This window comes from Perna viridis, chromosome 9 (genome assembly GCF_037379345.1).
Source record: "Perna viridis isolate PV_CMFRI_1.1 ecotype Kerala chromosome 9, ASM3737934v1, whole genome shotgun sequence".
NCBI lineage: Eukaryota > Metazoa > Mollusca > Bivalvia > Mytilida > Mytilidae > Perna > Perna viridis.
The window spans coordinates 39,238,548-39,256,309 of record NC_142453.1 but is presented as its reverse complement, the minus strand read 5'-3'; the positions used below and the strand labels follow the sequence as shown (position 1 = coordinate 39,256,309).

At 33.3% G+C, this 17,762-nt stretch overlaps 2 protein-coding genes across 2 annotated transcripts; one reads left to right on the top strand and one right to left on the bottom strand.

Annotated features, from left to right (window-relative positions):
* Positions 1 to 265: 265 nt before the first annotated feature.
* Positions 266 to 6,807, top strand: LOC148608444 (uncharacterized). Its single transcript, XM_088546809.1, has 2 exons — positions 266 to 611; positions 5,857 to 6,807. Exons 1-2 carry the CDS (start codon positions 300 to 302, stop codon positions 6,589 to 6,591), a joined length of 1,047 nt encoding a protein of 348 aa, XP_088402935.1. The 5' UTR covers positions 266 to 299; the 3' UTR covers positions 6,592 to 6,807.
* A 4,917-nt stretch (positions 6,808 to 11,724) lies between these two features.
* Positions 11,725 to 16,967, bottom strand: LOC148608443 (metalloproteinase inhibitor 3-like). The gene is made up of 5 exons (XM_088545500.1): positions 16,798 to 16,967; positions 15,506 to 15,615; positions 13,210 to 13,315; positions 12,194 to 12,330; positions 11,725 to 11,871 (listed from the first exon to the last, which is right to left on the bottom strand). Exons 1-5 carry the CDS (start codon positions 16,913 to 16,915, stop codon positions 11,749 to 11,751), a joined length of 594 nt encoding a protein of 197 aa, XP_088401626.1. The 5' UTR covers positions 16,916 to 16,967; the 3' UTR covers positions 11,725 to 11,748.
* Between the last annotated feature and the right edge of the window lie 795 nt (positions 16,968 to 17,762).

The window sequence follows — 17,762 nt, the reverse complement described above, 5'->3', positions numbered from 1 at the left end:
AATGTAAACAGCATATTTTAGAATAAATCTATAGCTGTCAAAAACAAGATTTGAAGTCTGAAATTCATATAGTTCTGAATCATGAATCCAGCTAAATACCAACACCAATAAACATAAAATACTAGTTTTCATTCTACTTTACACAATTTAACCAATCATTTTGCCAAATTATATTTACAAGGGATTAAATCTCCATTTTCACACAGTTCATAGAACAGTTGTTACAGTTTTTAGATAAGGATTTAGACGGATACATGTAGTTCAGTGAACAGTTGGCTTATCAAGATAGACGTGCTAACATGAGATCCTTTTCGACCAATGTTGTATTTGTGTTTAGTGGTTTTCTTTTAGTGTTTATAGTGCAGCGTCAAATGCTATCAGTAATATACAGGAATGAAGATAATGGGGCGATAAAAACTTCGTATCCAGTCCTCAAACAACTAACTCAACCAACTCAGCGATACAATGAAAGTAGTTATAGACAAGTTGTATTAGATGCAGTGAAAAATATACAGAAGAAGCCTGTGATGGTCTCCCTTATTAATGGGGGGTATCTGGAACTGGCCTTTAACTGGCTTTGTAATACTAAATATATGGGAATCCACGATCAGGTAAGTAAAACTTCTCATACTGGCCCTTTAATATTAAACATATGGAAAATCACGATCATGTAAGCACAACTGGCCACAGTTCGTTTATTCGATCATTTTCTTTCATATAGGGGGGGGGGGCAGATTTTAATGCGTAGGGGTACTATTCTTTCGCCCAAATGGCCTCGAATACGTATAATTGTGCATTGTCTTGGCTCATTAGAAAGGTAAGATGCTACATAAATGTGTTTAATATACAAAATCTTGTTTGAAATGGGGTACTTGAAAAACATTGCCCATTACAGGCGAAATGGAAGAAAATTCCCATTTTTATGAAAAAACTCGTTATTGGCAGCTCGAAACTGAAAATAACTCGCCTGAAATGATAAGATATGTTAAGTACATCGATAATTAAAACAATAGTACCCAACATGTCTTTTTCACATCGATTATGTGCTAAAAAATAACATTTTGGTTCATATTTAAGTATTCTTTTCATGGGTAGGGGTGGCAATTTTTCACCTAATTGGACTTAGAAAAGTTCAAATAGTTATTACTTGGGCTCATTTTGAAGCTAAGACTTTATATTGATGAACCGTATCACGCAAAAGCTTGTTTAGACTACAGTACTCCGAAAGAATAATCAAGGGAAAGAGTAATAAAAAGATGATAATATATGGTGATATAGTAGAAAATTCTAAAATTCTGAAAATTCCATTTTTGTGCGATCTTATAGTAACGTCACCCCAAAAGGAAAATTTAAGAGCTTGAATTGATCAGATATGTTAGGTACATCATTGTCTTAATTATGAATGCCTAAAATATGAGTTCTACAATGTCAATATGCTGTACATGAGAAATCGGTTTTGATACTGAGACTAGTTTTCTAGGGGTAGGGTAATATTTTTTACATTTTTTGAAAATTCTTTCTTGAAAATTAGTTTTTCATGGTTTAAAAATGTAGAAAATTAAATTATCTATCGAGTGACACCAAATTTTAGACGTTTTATTTGAGTAATAACTTGTAGAATTGAATTCATGTGACTTTTGACCAAAAAATCGAAAATTCGACCACGAAAATCGCCAAATTTCATCAAAAGAACCCCAGGAGTATAAATTGTGATAATACTAAATAGTAAATACCAAATAAACCATTTTTTACTGAAGCATAAATACTCTAGGGGTTTTGATACTGAAAAATATGTCGAATTAAGCGATTTTTGGGCAGGATAGGGGTACATTTTTTCATTTTATCGCAAAACCCTAAGTGTTACCGCAAGTTTCTTGGTACTATTGTAAAGCTGAGACATTGTGCTATACGATGATTCCTACATTTGTTTTGTTGTACACGTGCTATCCCAGGAAGGCTAAGACCCTCAAACAATTAAGTCACAAAAATCTTGGCTTTTTGATCCAGTGGGGTATAGATATAGGCTTATACAAAAAAGGAATCCAAGAATATTCTTTGGCGACAAATTAATTCGGTAATGGGAAGTATAAAGGTACCTCAAAATCACCATGAAGTTGATGAATGGGTGGGGGTGCACGGTGGACCCTCCCAGCCCATGGACTAATGGGAGTCCACGATCAAGTAAGTACAACTGGCATCCTAATGGCTCTGTAATACTAAAGATATGGGAATCCGCGATCAAGTACATGTACGTAAGGCCGGCCTCGCAATGGTTCTGTAATACTAAACTTATGGGAATCTACTTTCAAGTAAGTAGAGCTTGCATATAACTGGCTCTGTAATACTAAACATATAAGAGTCCACGATCAAGTAAGTAGAACTGGCCTATAACAGGTTCTGTAATACTGAAGATATGGGAATCCGCGATCAAGTACATGTAAGTAAAGCCGGCCTCGTACTGGTTCTGTAATACTAAAGATATGGGAATCTACGTTCAAGTAAGTAGACCAGGCCTACGACTGGCTCTGTTGTACTAAACTTGTGAGAGTCCACGTTCATGTAAGTACAACTGGCCTCGTACTGGCTCTGTAATACTAAACATATGTGAATCTACGATCAAGTAAGTAGAGCTGGACTATAATCGATTATGTAATACTTAACATATGGGAGTCCACGATCATGTAAGTAGAGCTGCCCTATGACCGATTATGTAATACTAAAGATATGGGAATCCGCGATCAAGTACATGTAAGCAAAGCTGGTCTCGTACTGGTTCTGTAATACTAAACATGGGAATCCACGATCAAGTAAGTAGAGCTGGCCCATGACTGGCTCTGTTATACTAAACATATGGGAGTCCACGATTAAGTAAGTACAAGTGGCTTCGTACTGTGCAGAACAATACGTTCATTTCCCTTTTTATATCTGCAAACAGAAAACCTGGATTCTATTTTGATCCGTCAGTATTTGAACCTGCCTAGAAACTGTCTTCGAGTGTTTTTCGTTACTGTAACACGCAGAACGTTAAAAATCGATATTTTATCTATTTGGATTGCTTTTTCTACAAATACAAAACAGTAAAATATTTAGAAGTTGTATTGTTTTTTGTTGTTGATGAGTATATATTATTGTGGGTGTAAAAGGAGGGACAGTGGTACATATAAGTTATTCTAGTTTTGTTTTATCCTTCGATAAAAAAAGACATCTAGGGCCCCGTCGTTTATCGATGGGAGAGCCCTATATAGCAATCAGATTTTCTACCCTCCCCTTCGTCCGTCGTGTCCCCTTCGTCCGTCGTGTCCACTTCATACCTTTTGGAACACAACAATAATACTTGGAATAAATATATTCACCATTACCAGAAAATGTGTTGCCAACAAGAAAGAAAACCATAAGTCAAAAGACCCACATCTAACATGAACAAAGACACATATTTACTCAATTTTGTAATTCAAATGAAGCAATTTGATAATCTTACTGCGGGGCCCATTGCTATTTAATTGCTAAATTTATTAATTCAATACAAATTGTTCTTTAAAAAGAAGCGAAAGAAATAACCTTGGTCGTATCCTTTTTAGACGCAAAATATTAAACATATAAACTGGAACTCTCAGTAATTATTTCCTTTAAAGTAAAACAAACCATACGTTTATTCATTCGTTTTCGTTCATTCATTCGTGTCTTTATTTCCTCTTAAAAATACAACATATGAATGGACATTTTCCAATGTAAATAATGATAGACAGGGATGACTATATTTAAAAAATCTTGCAAAATGTACAATGCCCATTGAGTATTCTTAATTTCTTCATGTATTTGGTCCGTGGTCTGCCTTGATTTACAGTAGGTCTGTATAACTAGTTTAACACCACCGCAGATTTCAAGCGCCTGTTGTTGGTCATTCATGTGTCTTTGCGTTTTTAGCTTGATTTTGAAGGAATCTCCTAAGAGCAGACAGATTTGAATGAATAATTACACATTTCATAGTACAGACCCATAAAACAACTTAATTACAAAACTAAAAATATGTAGCCTTTTTTAGGGTGTATCACATTTTTCAGATTTTGCATGATTCTTACAAAGACAGCTACTTAAGACTTGTACCCATAATAAAAAACAATTTTACACTCTACCGAATTTCATGGTACATCCTAGTACTGAGTGACAAATGAATACCTTTTATGAAGTTGTCCTCATTGTTGAATCGCCCATAACTCAGTGTTGTCTAGTTGGTAGTTAGCTTTATAGCGGACTGATGTCTAAGCTATCTTTGCTTTAATTTGAGTTTTTCAATACGAGTTTCAATTATCATTCAATTCATTTTGTAATTATACAAATGGATTTGTATCTTATCAAATGTATTTTCAGTGTTCGTATTTGTGAACTAGGTTTAAAGCTCCTAAAATAATATGAGACAATGACCACAATAGAAAATGTCGTGGTAATAATGTAAATGCATAGTAAACATGTCCATTTATGTAGCTTAAAACCTCTAAACGTAAGTAGGGTTATCACGTAACTGGACATATTTATAGTTAAGAACTAGACAATGTTTTAAAGTAGGAAACGGATACAGACACTCACTAAGCCTGTAAGTGTTATACTTGTAAAATAAATTATCGTATTACATGTATCAAATCGATCTATATGTGTGCGTGTTATAACAATAATATAAACAAAACAAAAAAAAGCAAAAAAATAAAAATAAAAATAAAGCAATAAATAAATAAATATATATATATATATAAATAAAGCGTTTTAATAAAATTAAAAAAAGTATTACATCAAATATGAAAAAGGTAACCAAAACTGACTTACTGTAAAGATGTACCCAGTTCCTGTAAGGATCAGGCAGTGGATGAAACATGGTATAAAAAATACCACTGTGACAATCAATGAATCAAGACAAGATTGTGAATATAGATTGTGAATGAATTGAAATTTAATTTCCAGGAGCAAATAGCTTATTTTTTTTTAAATATTCTAATTAAAATATTTTTAATATCACAGTAATTTTTGTCCGATTCTTAATAATGATATAATTATACCAAACAATCCATTCAGAATTCGAGATTAATAGAATACAGACGAATCACGGTAAAAATAGACAAAACAGATATACTAAAAGTGGATTTCATACATGCATGAAATGGGGATATAACTTTTTTGAAGTTTTAAACTGGTCTGGAGCTGGCATGTCAGGTAACTGTTAGTAGTCCTTAATTTGTGCATTTGTGAATTTTATATTCAGCTTAATTCTTTATTTTCATTGTGACAAGGGATTCAGGCCTTTTTGAACTAATTTTTCAGGAATGTATAATTTTTTTTTCACAGTGGCCAAACTTTAAGGTGGAGGGTTGTGATTACGCCAAAGTTCTTTAACCCCGCTGCATTTTTTGGCGCCTGTCCCAAGTCAGGAATTTCTGGCTTCTGTATATCTTTTATCGTTCTCACAATTTGTCATTTAGTCTGTTACGTGATTATATAGGGGCAACTCTTTCGCTATACCTATGTATAATGCTGTTATGGAGCCAGCTGCATCCTGCCCCGTGGCACGAGGATTTCCTCGTCGTTCATTGAAAACCAATGGGTGGCCTTGAGCCGACATTTTCATATCGGTGGGATTGATGTCTCTTTGACATATACACCATACCTATTCTCGTTATATGTGTAAAGTGTATTACTAGTACGCACAATAATTCCATCTCGTGTTGTATCAAAAGCACCATTAAAGCCTTCTTATTCTAGCCTTACTTGATATTATTGTTGATTTCTGTCTACTTTTCTTTTGTTGGCTGAAAATTCTGCTTACTTTACTCATTGCCTGAAGAACTAAAAGTATGTTTCTATCTTCAGATATTAATCATAGCCACCACTGAAGAGGCAAAAAGAAAGTTAGTAAAGTTTGCGCCTGAAATTACTGTTATTGTCACCCAAGCAGCAAACTATTTAGAAAAAGACCTTGACTATAGTCACGTAGGGTATCTTCGACTTCTCATGCTTAGAACAGACATCCTTACGACTCTGGTGGAAAACAATATAGAGCTGCTTTTGTTTGAATTTGACTTCCTATGGCTGAAAAACCCACTTCCGCTTTTTCAGTCATATACTGGAAAATATGACATGCTTTTCACAGCAACCTATCGACACACAGAAACACGCCCTGCTTTATGTGGTGGTTTCTTTTATATGTTTCCAACATCAACTACCTCAAAAATTCTCAAGCAATTGAATAAAATGATGAAAAAGTTGGAAAAAGAAATTAAAACATGGCGCCCTGAACAGACCGTATCAGAAGGGAAGAATGACCAAGTTTATTTGACAGCGTTATATACAAAGAAATTTGCTGGACTGAAAGGAATTGTTTTGCCATATGAAGATTTCCCAGACGGAAAGTGGTATCAATTAAAGGAGGCAAAATCATGGAAACCTTACATCATACATAATAACTGGATAATAGGTAATAAAAAGAAACTTCAAAGGGCTAAAACTTACGGATTCTGGTTTCTTAGTGATAAGTACACGTGTCATTACGGCAAAGTTGAACAATTTTTTCTAAGTACTTTTACATCGAACCCAAAAAATAGTTAGCATGTACTACGGTCTGGTCACAGAAAAGAACGAAGTTCAACTATATCAACTTATGAGACTAAATAAAAGACGTAATAATCATGGGCATTCTAATACGGACAGGTAGTCAAGCACAATATACACATACACATTATTACATGGCAAACATGTCTTTTGAAAAATGTCATAGCCATTAAAGCCGTGTTGTACTGAGGTTTCAGGTGCATGTGTACCCAATTTTTGTTGTTGTTTTCATTTTTTATTATTTTTTACATGTATGTTTCGTTATGTCGAAAAGCAGCGCGCAAATTTTCAAACGTTTTTCTCTTGATTTGTATGAGAATTGTTATAGATGCCCTGGAAAATGCTCTTCAGACATACACGTTCAATGGTGTAAGTATAGGAATGAGAAACACGTTTAGTTTAGTAACATGTAAGAACAATGGAATAACCTTTATATGTTGAATGTGTACATATTCATTTTTACAACATGACTAAAATAAAAAGAAGTTCCAGTTACGATAAAACAATGAATTACAGGTCAGCATAAAAAGAACCGAGACTCGCACTGAATATATGCTAGTCTACAAAGGGAAAGATACAATTCAGTTAAATTTGTCAATATTTATAAAAAATGCTCCGAAACGGATACTATGAAAATTCGGATTGTTACATTTCCGTCCAGTCACCGAGTTCGTACTGTGAATAAATAACTGATTAATAGCGTTTGTTGTCAATATTTAGGCTTCTGCAATAGTTAAACGTCCTCTCAATACCTAGAATTGCATGCCACGGTTATTCTGAAATAAGCTTTAACAGACCCTAGGAATGATGTAATGGTGCACACTGATGTGGAAATCATTTAATGTAGTAAGAATAAGATTACTAAGACTGGTGACACCTCTGACCAAATGATGACTCGGACAGGTAGGACGTCTGAACTCTAGGTAGATACAGCTTGTCTCTTATTTCTTGTCTTATTTGTTAAAGTGTTTGTATTCTGTATTAATCTCAAGAGTTAAATCTGAATTTTACAAATTTTTATATTTCGTTTTATTGTTGTGTATTTCCGTCACTATTCTAGGTTTGTGGAAGGTTGAGCACTCACAAACATGTTTAATCCCGCTACATAATTTGTGTGCCTCTCCCAAGCCAGAAACGTGTAGTTCAGTGGTTATCTTTGTTTTCATTGTTATTCGTTTACATTTTTCAATAGATTAGGTCGATTTTCATCTTTAAATTTATGAATAGTTTCACTTCATTTATTTCGGGCCTTTTACATCTAGGGTTTTGTCAATCGTTGAAGACCGTGTGGTGACCTATGGAAATTTAATAGCTCGTTGGTGGTGACCGTCTCATTGGCAATCATAACACATCTCCTATGTTTATATAACGTCATGAACCCGGATGTGTGTCTTTTACGCATGTAAAAATGCATATGGAATGTGGAAAATACGATTTGAGGAATTATACCTGATCGTCATAAAAACAGAAATTCGGGTCAATTGAAAGATTCAATTTTTTTTTCTATTAAGTTCCGTAAACTGATTTATTTCGGTAAACTTATTTTTATCCGTCCGTATTTGGTCCTATGTTGTCATAGACGAAATGTCACATTGAACGTCAAAAATTAGATGTTTTATAAATTTGTTATTGTTTTCTACAAAATGGTAAAACACTGTTACATGTATTGACAAAACTGGTTAATCGATTCTTTTATTGACGAGTATATCATGGTTGGCTGTGTCTGAATTTACAATATTTAAATATTCTTTAAAATAACACAAGGGGTACAAAAAAGGTCCAAGGTCATGACGAGGAACGTAATACTTTATAAAATCTGTCGCTGAAATAAATTTGACCGAAGGTTAGTGGGTCCCACTCTCTTCCATTAATAGGATTTTATTAAAGATTTACTTCATATATGACACAAATTACGTTAAATACATCTTTGTAAGGAATCGGTCACATGTAAAATTGTCAGTTTACATAGGTACTGAAATAGAACGTATATGATAATGGTCTAAATCTCACTAATTGGTATTCCCGGATAAATAGACAAAATACCCAGTAGTCTCAACAGGGTGTAAAGTTTAACAATAGATGATGGTGAAATGTAAATGACAGTTTTTTGTTGTTTTGTAGAGATGTACCTTTGTCAAATGTAAACTTACTTAGACATGGAAGTTTAACGTTAATACACGTAACGATAAGGTTATAGGTATATATTGGTATTAATATGCGTTGAACCCTTGATACGTGTAAGTCCTCAAAAGTGTTGCATGAGGTGAACATTTATTCTCGAGTACTTGACATACATTTATATTCAAGTTCTAGTAAATTTCGTTTTCTATTGAACGTGCATGTATTAGATTAGACTGGCGAAAAGCAGTGGATACAAATTACTCTTGTTTTTGCAGATATTTACTGTCAAATGCTCGACATAAATCATAAAACAAATCACTTTTAAACAAAAAAAAAAAAAAAAAAAAAGAAAAAAAAAAAAGTTTTGTGAAATATAGAAATCTTATCTGTTTTTAGTTTAATTCGAACAATTAAAACGTATTTATTAAGAATCAAATGGAGATAACCTATATACAAATGTAGAAGGAAACTATGCTTCGATTTTATCAAACAAATCTGCCGAGAACTGGAATTGCATACCATTGTAGACATACACCAGTTTTGGTTTTAAGTACCAGTAAAGTTCGGACACTGCCAATGATAAAGTGATTCATGGTAAAGAAAAAACCAACCAAACAAACGATGCTTTTTCAGTCTACAAATGCTTTACTTCCATTTAACAATCACCTGCATTCATACATTGTATCTGCTCTTTTTAGAAAATCATACATGCATCTCCTAGCCAAATGATCCCAAATCAAGAACGATAACTATAGTAAAGTGCCAATTTCATGTACAATCTATACAATTTTTTTATCTCAAAAGCGCAACAAACAAATGAAAAACTAAGAATGGTTATGTGATCAGTATCTGTTTCTTAACGAGAAATAAAACTGGTTTGGACATACATAAATCAACCTCTGTCTGATTTTCTGAAAGACTGCTACTTATAACGTGTATAGCTATTGGGTTTTAGACTCCGTCTTTAATCTTCGTTTTCATCAAGGTGTAAATAAACTGAAAAAAAAGGATCATGATGGAAGCTAAAGCACTAAGATGGAACTAGATGCATCGCAGAGAGTTAAATACATCACGAGCATCATGATGGAAGTTAAAAAACCTCGAGATATGATGGAAGTTAAAAAACATCGAGATATGATGGAAGTTAAAAAAACATCGAGATATGATGGAAGTTAAAACATCGAGATATGATGGAAGTTAAAAAAACATCGAGATATGATGGAAGTTAAAACATCGAGATATGATGGAAGTTAAAAAACATCGAGATATGATGGTACTTAAAAGTATAACAACGGAAGTCAAACGTATGTGGAAGTCAAACACATCACCATGGAAGTTAAAAACAATGTATAAATTTCAAGAAATTTTAACCAAATATTTAATGGGAATAATTTAAATGAATATATAGTAGATTCATCAACAAAACCTTTGACCGCTAAGATGCCTTGAGTTTGATATCAGAATGTCACAAAATAAAACGTTTCGCAGAGTTTTACAGAGTTATTTCACTTAGGTGTTGCATACATCCAAGTATATAACGAGTATTGTTTCGAACATCGATACACCATATCGTCTGACATGTGTATCTGTGTATCTTGTATTTAAATGTACGAATACTTAGCCATCTATCTGAACAAACTACTGTAACAATAAGAAATTATTTACATATTAACACGACAGCTGAAAGTGAAAAAAAGGCAGGACAATGGTTATTGCTATAACGGAAATGGGGAAAGAGTAATCAAGGGAACCAAGGTTATAGCGGTAATCAAAAGAATGTAATCCAGGGACAAAGATCAGACATGGAAACAGACATACACAACAAAGAACATAAAGTAACTAAAAGCATACATACAAAGTAACAAAAGTAAATGAGCAACTCGGACTCCACTAAAAACTGGGAGCATGGACCAGGTGCACCGGTAGGGTAAGCGTCCTCTGCTTTTCTAGAAACACCCGCCGAGTTGCTCATAAAAAGTCAAGTCCGGGGTAGACAAACGAGGGAAGGAAAACTATGACCCGTTGAATAAATCAGTTTTCATGGTGCTGACGGATACACCATAACGATCCACGAGTTCATGATAACGGCCATAAAACTTCTGTAGTGATGACTTCAATCTTGTAGCAACATAACTCTGTTCCAGAAGCCTATTTGTTAGAGTTCTAGCGCGATATTAGAAATAATAGAAATTTGGACACACCTCAAAATGCAAATAACAATACAATACATGTAGCTGAATACCAAAAACAGCAAAGAAAATAAAAAATAAAGAAAAGAAAACAAATAAATGTGTATGCGTACAGAGAAAAACCAGTACTTCTTCCAGTGTAATTCTGACGTCATATTGCAAAGGTATACAAATGTAACATGTTCTTTATGACGTTTATCGAATTTAAGTGCTGAAATCAAGTACGAAGTTCTATGTATTTATTTAAGGGTGGTTTGTAACTCAATATATACACAGTAACATATTGATTTTACCATTATTAGAACATTGATGATTCAATTACTACGATTTTTGATAAACATTACTATGATTCTGGATGGACATTACTAAGATTCTGGATGGACATTACTATGATTCTGATGAACATTACTATGATTATGGATGGACATTACAAAGATTCTTAACAACATTACTTTGTTCGGCACGGCTCTTTTTTAATTTCTTAGAAATAGTCAAAATATCACAGTCTGTAGATATCTAAATTGCGAATTATTTGAGATGCAATAAAATTATGGTAGTTCCTAATACATGTAAAAAGTTTCATGTTTTTGTCAAGTTTTACGAAAAAAATAAAAGTTGCCCGTGAGGTATTCAATAGAATGTCTCATAATACTTGAATATTTCAAAACACACGAAAGTCTCCGAACTAAGATTGCTTAGGGAAGCGTATGTGCAGAAAGAAAAAAAATGCCTGAAGTATCTGGTCTTATGCCTTTCAATAAATATGCTTAACATGTTGAGTTCTGAGAATTTAAGTATCTCAAGAAAGGATGAACCAATATGATATATTTTAATCTTTAATCATCTAGCAATCATTCCTCAGCCAAGAGCATGTACCATTCTTCCTCCTGCAAATATCTTTGGTTGCAAAGCAACTCGAATTTGAGAAATCGACTGCACATGAATTAGCGTTGTCTGTTTGTGTTACCTGTCCAATATAACTAAGACGTTAGAATAATTATTATGTATTTTGAAAAAATCAAAAAAAAAAAAAAAAAGCCAAACAAACCAACAAAATAATATCAGTAGAAAAAATTAAATAGAGACAAATTTATGTTTAATTTGTAAGATAGAGTTGAATTGCAGTGTACGAGAGAGGGTAAAAGTACATTGATGTTTGTAGCGAAAATGTATTAACAATTAGTGTTACATAAAACAGCAACGACCAACGAAAGTCGGAAAGCATGTGCAGACATTTTGCAAGTACATGCTATTTCACCCTACTTTGAAGTAAGAGTTATCTACCCTACCTTACAGTCGCAGTTGTCTCCATATGAATAATCTCCGAACTTGGTATAGAGAAAGAAAAGCTGATCTATGGTTAATCTGAAATATTCTGAGTTCAGGCCGACAGACAAAACAGACATGTTTTTGCCTTGTTTTTTACCTACAAAACGAATATATTTTATTTTTTTTTTTTGGTCATTTTCCAATTGTTTCAGCTGATTGAGCTCGACATAATATCGATTCATTTATAAATCTAATTTGACAAGAGCTTAATTTTTTTCAAAGCCTGAAAATGCAGACCATTTCACAAACGAGTTGCATCAAGGAACATACATTGAATAAACTGAGTAGTTACCTTAAATATTAATGCATTTCGTAAATACGACACTCCGACATTTAAACCTATCAGACAAGAGATATGTTTTTTTTTATGCAAGTCCTTTTCAACAGACATTGTTGACCTTATGCACTTAGTTACGAACGACTTCTAGATGTTCGATCAGCGATACTTTATAAGATTTCTGAAATGCTTCTTGTCCACAAATCCGTAATATTTTTTTATCAGCATGATGGTGACTTGGTCATTTCAATGTTGGGTGGAGTCACGACTGCCATGAACTCATTCTCGTGCGATATATGAGATCGCCTCATGTGGCATTTAGCAGAATATGTCACAAAAATGTACTCAACTTTTTTGTATGATCTTTTTCACAACTTACTTATGTGATATATATTACGACTTTATAGCAAATCAACTGCCGTCCGTGCGAAACTCGTAAGGATAGTCAAGGACGTTAAAACCCCCTCAGTAGCAAATCAACATGTATTTTATTTATTTGGTGTCTGTGAATTTGTGTATTTAATTTTAACAAAGCCTAGTCTGAATTATGGTTAATTGTTTTTCTTAAATATTAAATCCTAAACTATGGAGGAAATAAAGATTATCAATTGCAATCAATTAAGTAAAATGAAACAGAGTCGAATTATTGTAAAATATAATGAAAAAAAATGTCATTTAACAACAAAATACGGACGTTACCTCCGAGTAAATACGACACGCCGACCTTTAAACCTAACTTGCATAGTCCATCGTTTCCAGGTGTAAACACGTATCTTTTTTTACCAACGACCTTTTGCCCGTAGCCCTTTTGTAAATATATACAAAATAAAGCTATACACATAATGAAGACCTTATTCACGTATACTCCCTTTAAAAAGGAAAACAAAACAAAATTAAACGAAGAAAAACAATCTATCAGAAAAAATAATAATAACAAAGGATACCGTGTTTCAAATCAAAACACAAATGTTGCCAAAACTAGCAAATGATCGGATTAAGTCAAATTCTGAAGCTGCCAATGAATTAATAATGCAATGTTTACTCTACAAATCAATTTTAATTGAAATCCAACAATATTGTTACACTCATTACAGTAATGTATAGTTCATATGGTGTGTTCCCCGAACGCCTACTGGATTAAAACAACATCTCATTAGGTATAGGGATTAAGAGGCCTCTCAAGGGGTGTGTAATTATTAATTTACCTGTAAAATTACCTGTAATTAAAAAGTAGACATTCATAATTTAATAATGTGCAGTGATGGACCCTTCATTTTAGTATAACATTTATATAATTTTCTATATCTATATATAAAATAAGAATAAAATTGTAGATTTGCAATAAACTATATTTCATAATTTCATATAAATAAAAGCTAACAACATTATTCATGATGTTTAAAAAATAATAGAAAATTTAATATTTTGCAATAATTATTTTCAAATTAAGCATTATCTAACAGTTATTATACTGAGCAAATATTTAAAAAAAAATAGATAATTCATAAAACAAACTAAGTGGTCCAAGCTTTGCACAATTTGAAGCAATTAAGCAAATAATTAAATGATTAAAGTCTGGAACTTAACAAGCGCCTGTAATTGCTGTCCAGTGATTCGTGTTCATCATGTCAGCTTATGTGAACAGCACAAGCTCTCAAGTTGTATAAAGGGGACTGAAAAATGTAAATTCCTCATTCAACGTCAAACAATGGCAAATGCACAACTGAATGTAAAGTTCATAACTAACAGAAAAGGGGGCCAGAACCTAGCCTTAGATGGTTTCTTATACAGAGTTAACCGCAGGACACCTGAAAAGGTGTTTTGGAGGTGCATAGTTCCAGGCTGTTCAGCCTCATTATCAACCGCTAACAACATACCCACTGGTTTTGGAAGTTATGTAGCAGATCATGCAAAAGTTGTTTCAAAACAGATTATGAACCAAACGTTGCTTAGAGGAGGTCAGACCAATCCCTACTATATTCACAGAAGAACTCAACAAACTTCGAGACGATGAGTGGGATGATACTACTAGAGAAGTGGTTGAACATCTGCCCACTTTCAACTCCGCTAAGTGATCACTTTACAGAGCTCGACGTAAGCAGACACCACCACAAAAAATACAGGTAACTTTAATTGTATGCCCCTTTAGATGGCCTCTTAATCCATAAAAATAATGACATGTTGTTTTATTCCAGTAGGCGTTCGGGGAATAAACTTCATATATTGTTGCAGCATGCTCTCTTATTCTGTATGCATTCGATATGTGTATATTGTATTTAGGAAAGGACTAAATAAGTATGATTTACTTTCAATTTGTCCACTCCATTTTGTTTTTGAGGAAATAGAATATGTTTAAATTAAAACAATATTGAAATGTTGCCGATTCTAGTTGCCATTTAAAAAACGGAGGCTTTTAGACAAAATTTGAAGGTGCCATTGAATTTAGAATGCTATGTTCACCATAAGAATAAATTCTCATTGAAATTGCATAATGTTGAAATTTTGCCGATTTTGTCGGCCGTCTTGAAAAAGGCGACTTTTTAAAAGAAAATTACGCATGTAGCGTTAGTAAGTCAACAGCTATTGGAGTAATTTTCATTGAATAGAACCACTAATTTTATAGAAATCGGCAGCCATTTTGAAATTACAGAATTTGTTTGCACCCCCACCCCGGTATGAATTGAATAAACGGTCTCCGAGTAATCGCCCGGACATATGTACAAAAAAAAAATAGGAGTAATCTGCTTAGAGTGAACTATTAAATTCCTAGGTAAAATAAGTCATAATGCAGAAATAAACATCACAGAGCAAAAAGAAAATGTGTTTCAGAATACCTTTTATATATTTTTAAATATATTTGTAAAATGCTTCATTACCAAGACGTTAATTTGAAACAGGATATTTGTCTTGTAAAACAATTAACAACTTATTTGATAAGTGCTTCTCGGAGACGATTTTCAAACATACGTCAATGTCATTACCGTGACCTTCATACCTTTAGTACGCTCCACACGATGACAGTGTATCTCCATTTTCCAAAGTTAAAAAATGGATCTGTTTTCAAATCTCCTATGGCTTTAACACTTAAAACCTCACCCACGATAACTAAAATTGTGAAAGAAACTTATCAACATGTAGTCATGATTTGAATGTGTTATCTGAATATGTACTTGTAAGAAACAAGATGTTTCACGCTATACATCGTGCTAAGAATTCAGTCAGAGCAGGGAAAGAAAGCAAAGTAAAACTCATCACGCAGAAGCAATATACCAACTATCTAAGCATTCCTTTCCATGAAGCAGAGAAATCTTTGCGAAAATTTCCATTATGCAGCTCCAAAAAAAAATCAAAGACGATCAGTAAAACAGGAAGTCGATGAGCGACAAACCTGAAAAGAGAAGACACGGTACAAGTCATAACGAGAAAGCAATAAACCAAATCTGTAAGCACTCCCTCCAGCTAAAGAAGAAAAACTTGTTACAAACAAATGTAACGGATGGAGGGACGGACTGATGGACACAAAAAGAGATTGCAATCTATTATATGAAAGATAATAATACGAATAAAACAGCATGCTAAGCACAAATGAGGCAAAACACGTGATCACTGCGAACAACCATGTTTTCTGTCGACGGTCGTAGACCCATGATTTTCATCCTTTAAGATCTGAAAGATTTAAATATTTAAAAAACCGGAAAGTTGGAGAACCTCCTGACTTGGTACCGGCATGTCAGATTGAAAGATGGTTTGAACCATATTTCAGTGCGCCCTAAATCCCCCACTTCCATTACTTTTCATTTTGTCGGGTTTATTTCGATACAATGGGGCAGCATCAAATTACCCCAATTCGGCAAAACGAGTAGTCAAAACAGCACTGAACAATAAATCAGTGAAAATAAAAAAAAAATACCTATGATGTAAATCCTAGCCTAGAGTTTCAAAAGCGTCTTGAACGTTGTGTTGAGGGTGCGTTTAATTCACGATGAAATAATAATAAAAAAGAAGAAAGAAAAAAAAAAAAAACTACTGAAAATTAATCTGTAGACATTATGAAAAACTATCATTTATAATATGTTCAACAGTTACAGAATATTTTTCAATAAGAAATGGATATCGGAAATAAAAAAAAAATATGCAGTATATGAGACGTTTTTTTCTCATAATTCTAGTACAAAAATGATATTATACATAAACTGTTTTATATGATTATTTCAAAGTTACGGAAACGCACACATTTTTATTGTAAATATTATTTCTATTTTTACATGTATTGCATTAATGACTTACCACGATCACTATTACAATACAAGTTTTGCATGTGTATTGGAAATATAGGAGAACATCCCAACACATCACTAACTGACACAATAACAATACAAAATACTATCTGAAGCCAACGTTCCATCCCGTTATTATGTCAAATGTGACCACTGAAGAAGGTATACCAATCTTATACAATCTGAAATAAATCCATCAGCTGCAGCCGTTACAGAATAATAGGATTTCAGTCGCTTTTCATTAAACAAATGTTATGATTTTTTTATTCATTTACTTACTGACACGGAAACAGTTCACAATTTATTAGTTTAACTTTGCCCTTTTATTGTAGAATGTTAGTGAAATAGATTCAAATACAGAAACGTCTACTTACCCCTATTTCCATAAATCTATGTTTTACCAGAATGCACTCTCAGACGTAGTTGTTTTTGGAAGGTCGCCGTGGCCTACTTAAGTGATCATTATGGAGTTTATTCCCAAGAGAACAAATGAGACACATTTGTCGTATAGTTTGTCATCCCTTTTACAGAACACGACCATTATTGCACAGCAAGTCAGGTGTCTTTAATGAAAGAAACTGGTTACAATATCGTAACTCACGGATTCACCATTTTATTTTTTTTTCAATTTTCAGTTTTAACTCTAGCTAAGATGTATAAAGATAAGAACAAATAATGTCAAGCAATGGTCCACCTTATACACACAGTTTTGTCCCCATAAGGTGTTGAAATAGAAAAGCTCATCCATGGTCAACGTGATATATTTTGTGTTCAAATCGTGGAGAGTAGGGACATGTTTGTACCTGGTTTGTTTTACCTGCGAATTAAGATTGTGACTTGTGATAATATGTTTGTTTTGTCATGATTGCATTAAATTATCAGCAAACGTTAGATGATAATTTATAAACGTAGGAGTTTGATTCACACTGCTAATGATATAGTCATCCACCAAGTGCCAAGCAACGAACAATTCTG

Excerpts from the sequence above, each read along its gene's own strand:
- LOC148608443 (XM_088545500.1), bottom strand. The coding sequence starts at position 16,915 with ATGGAACGTTGGCTTCAGATAGTATTTTGTATTGTTATTGTGTCAGTT. Across the intron at positions 15,616-16,797 it reads GTATTGTAATAGTGATCGTG|TTATCGTGGGTGAGGTTTTA; the intron begins GTAAGTCATTAA and ends TCACAATTTTAG. Across the intron at positions 11,872-12,193 it reads GAGACAACTGCGACTGTAAG|GTAACACAAACAGACAACGC; the intron begins GTAGGGTAGATA and ends TATATTGGACAG.
- LOC148608444 (XM_088546809.1), top strand. The coding sequence starts at position 300 with ATGAGATCCTTTTCGACCAATGTTGTATTTGTGTTTAGTGGTTTTCTT. Across the intron at positions 612-5,856 it reads ATATGGGAATCCACGATCAG|ATATTAATCATAGCCACCAC; the intron begins GTAAGTAAAACT and ends TTCTATCTTCAG.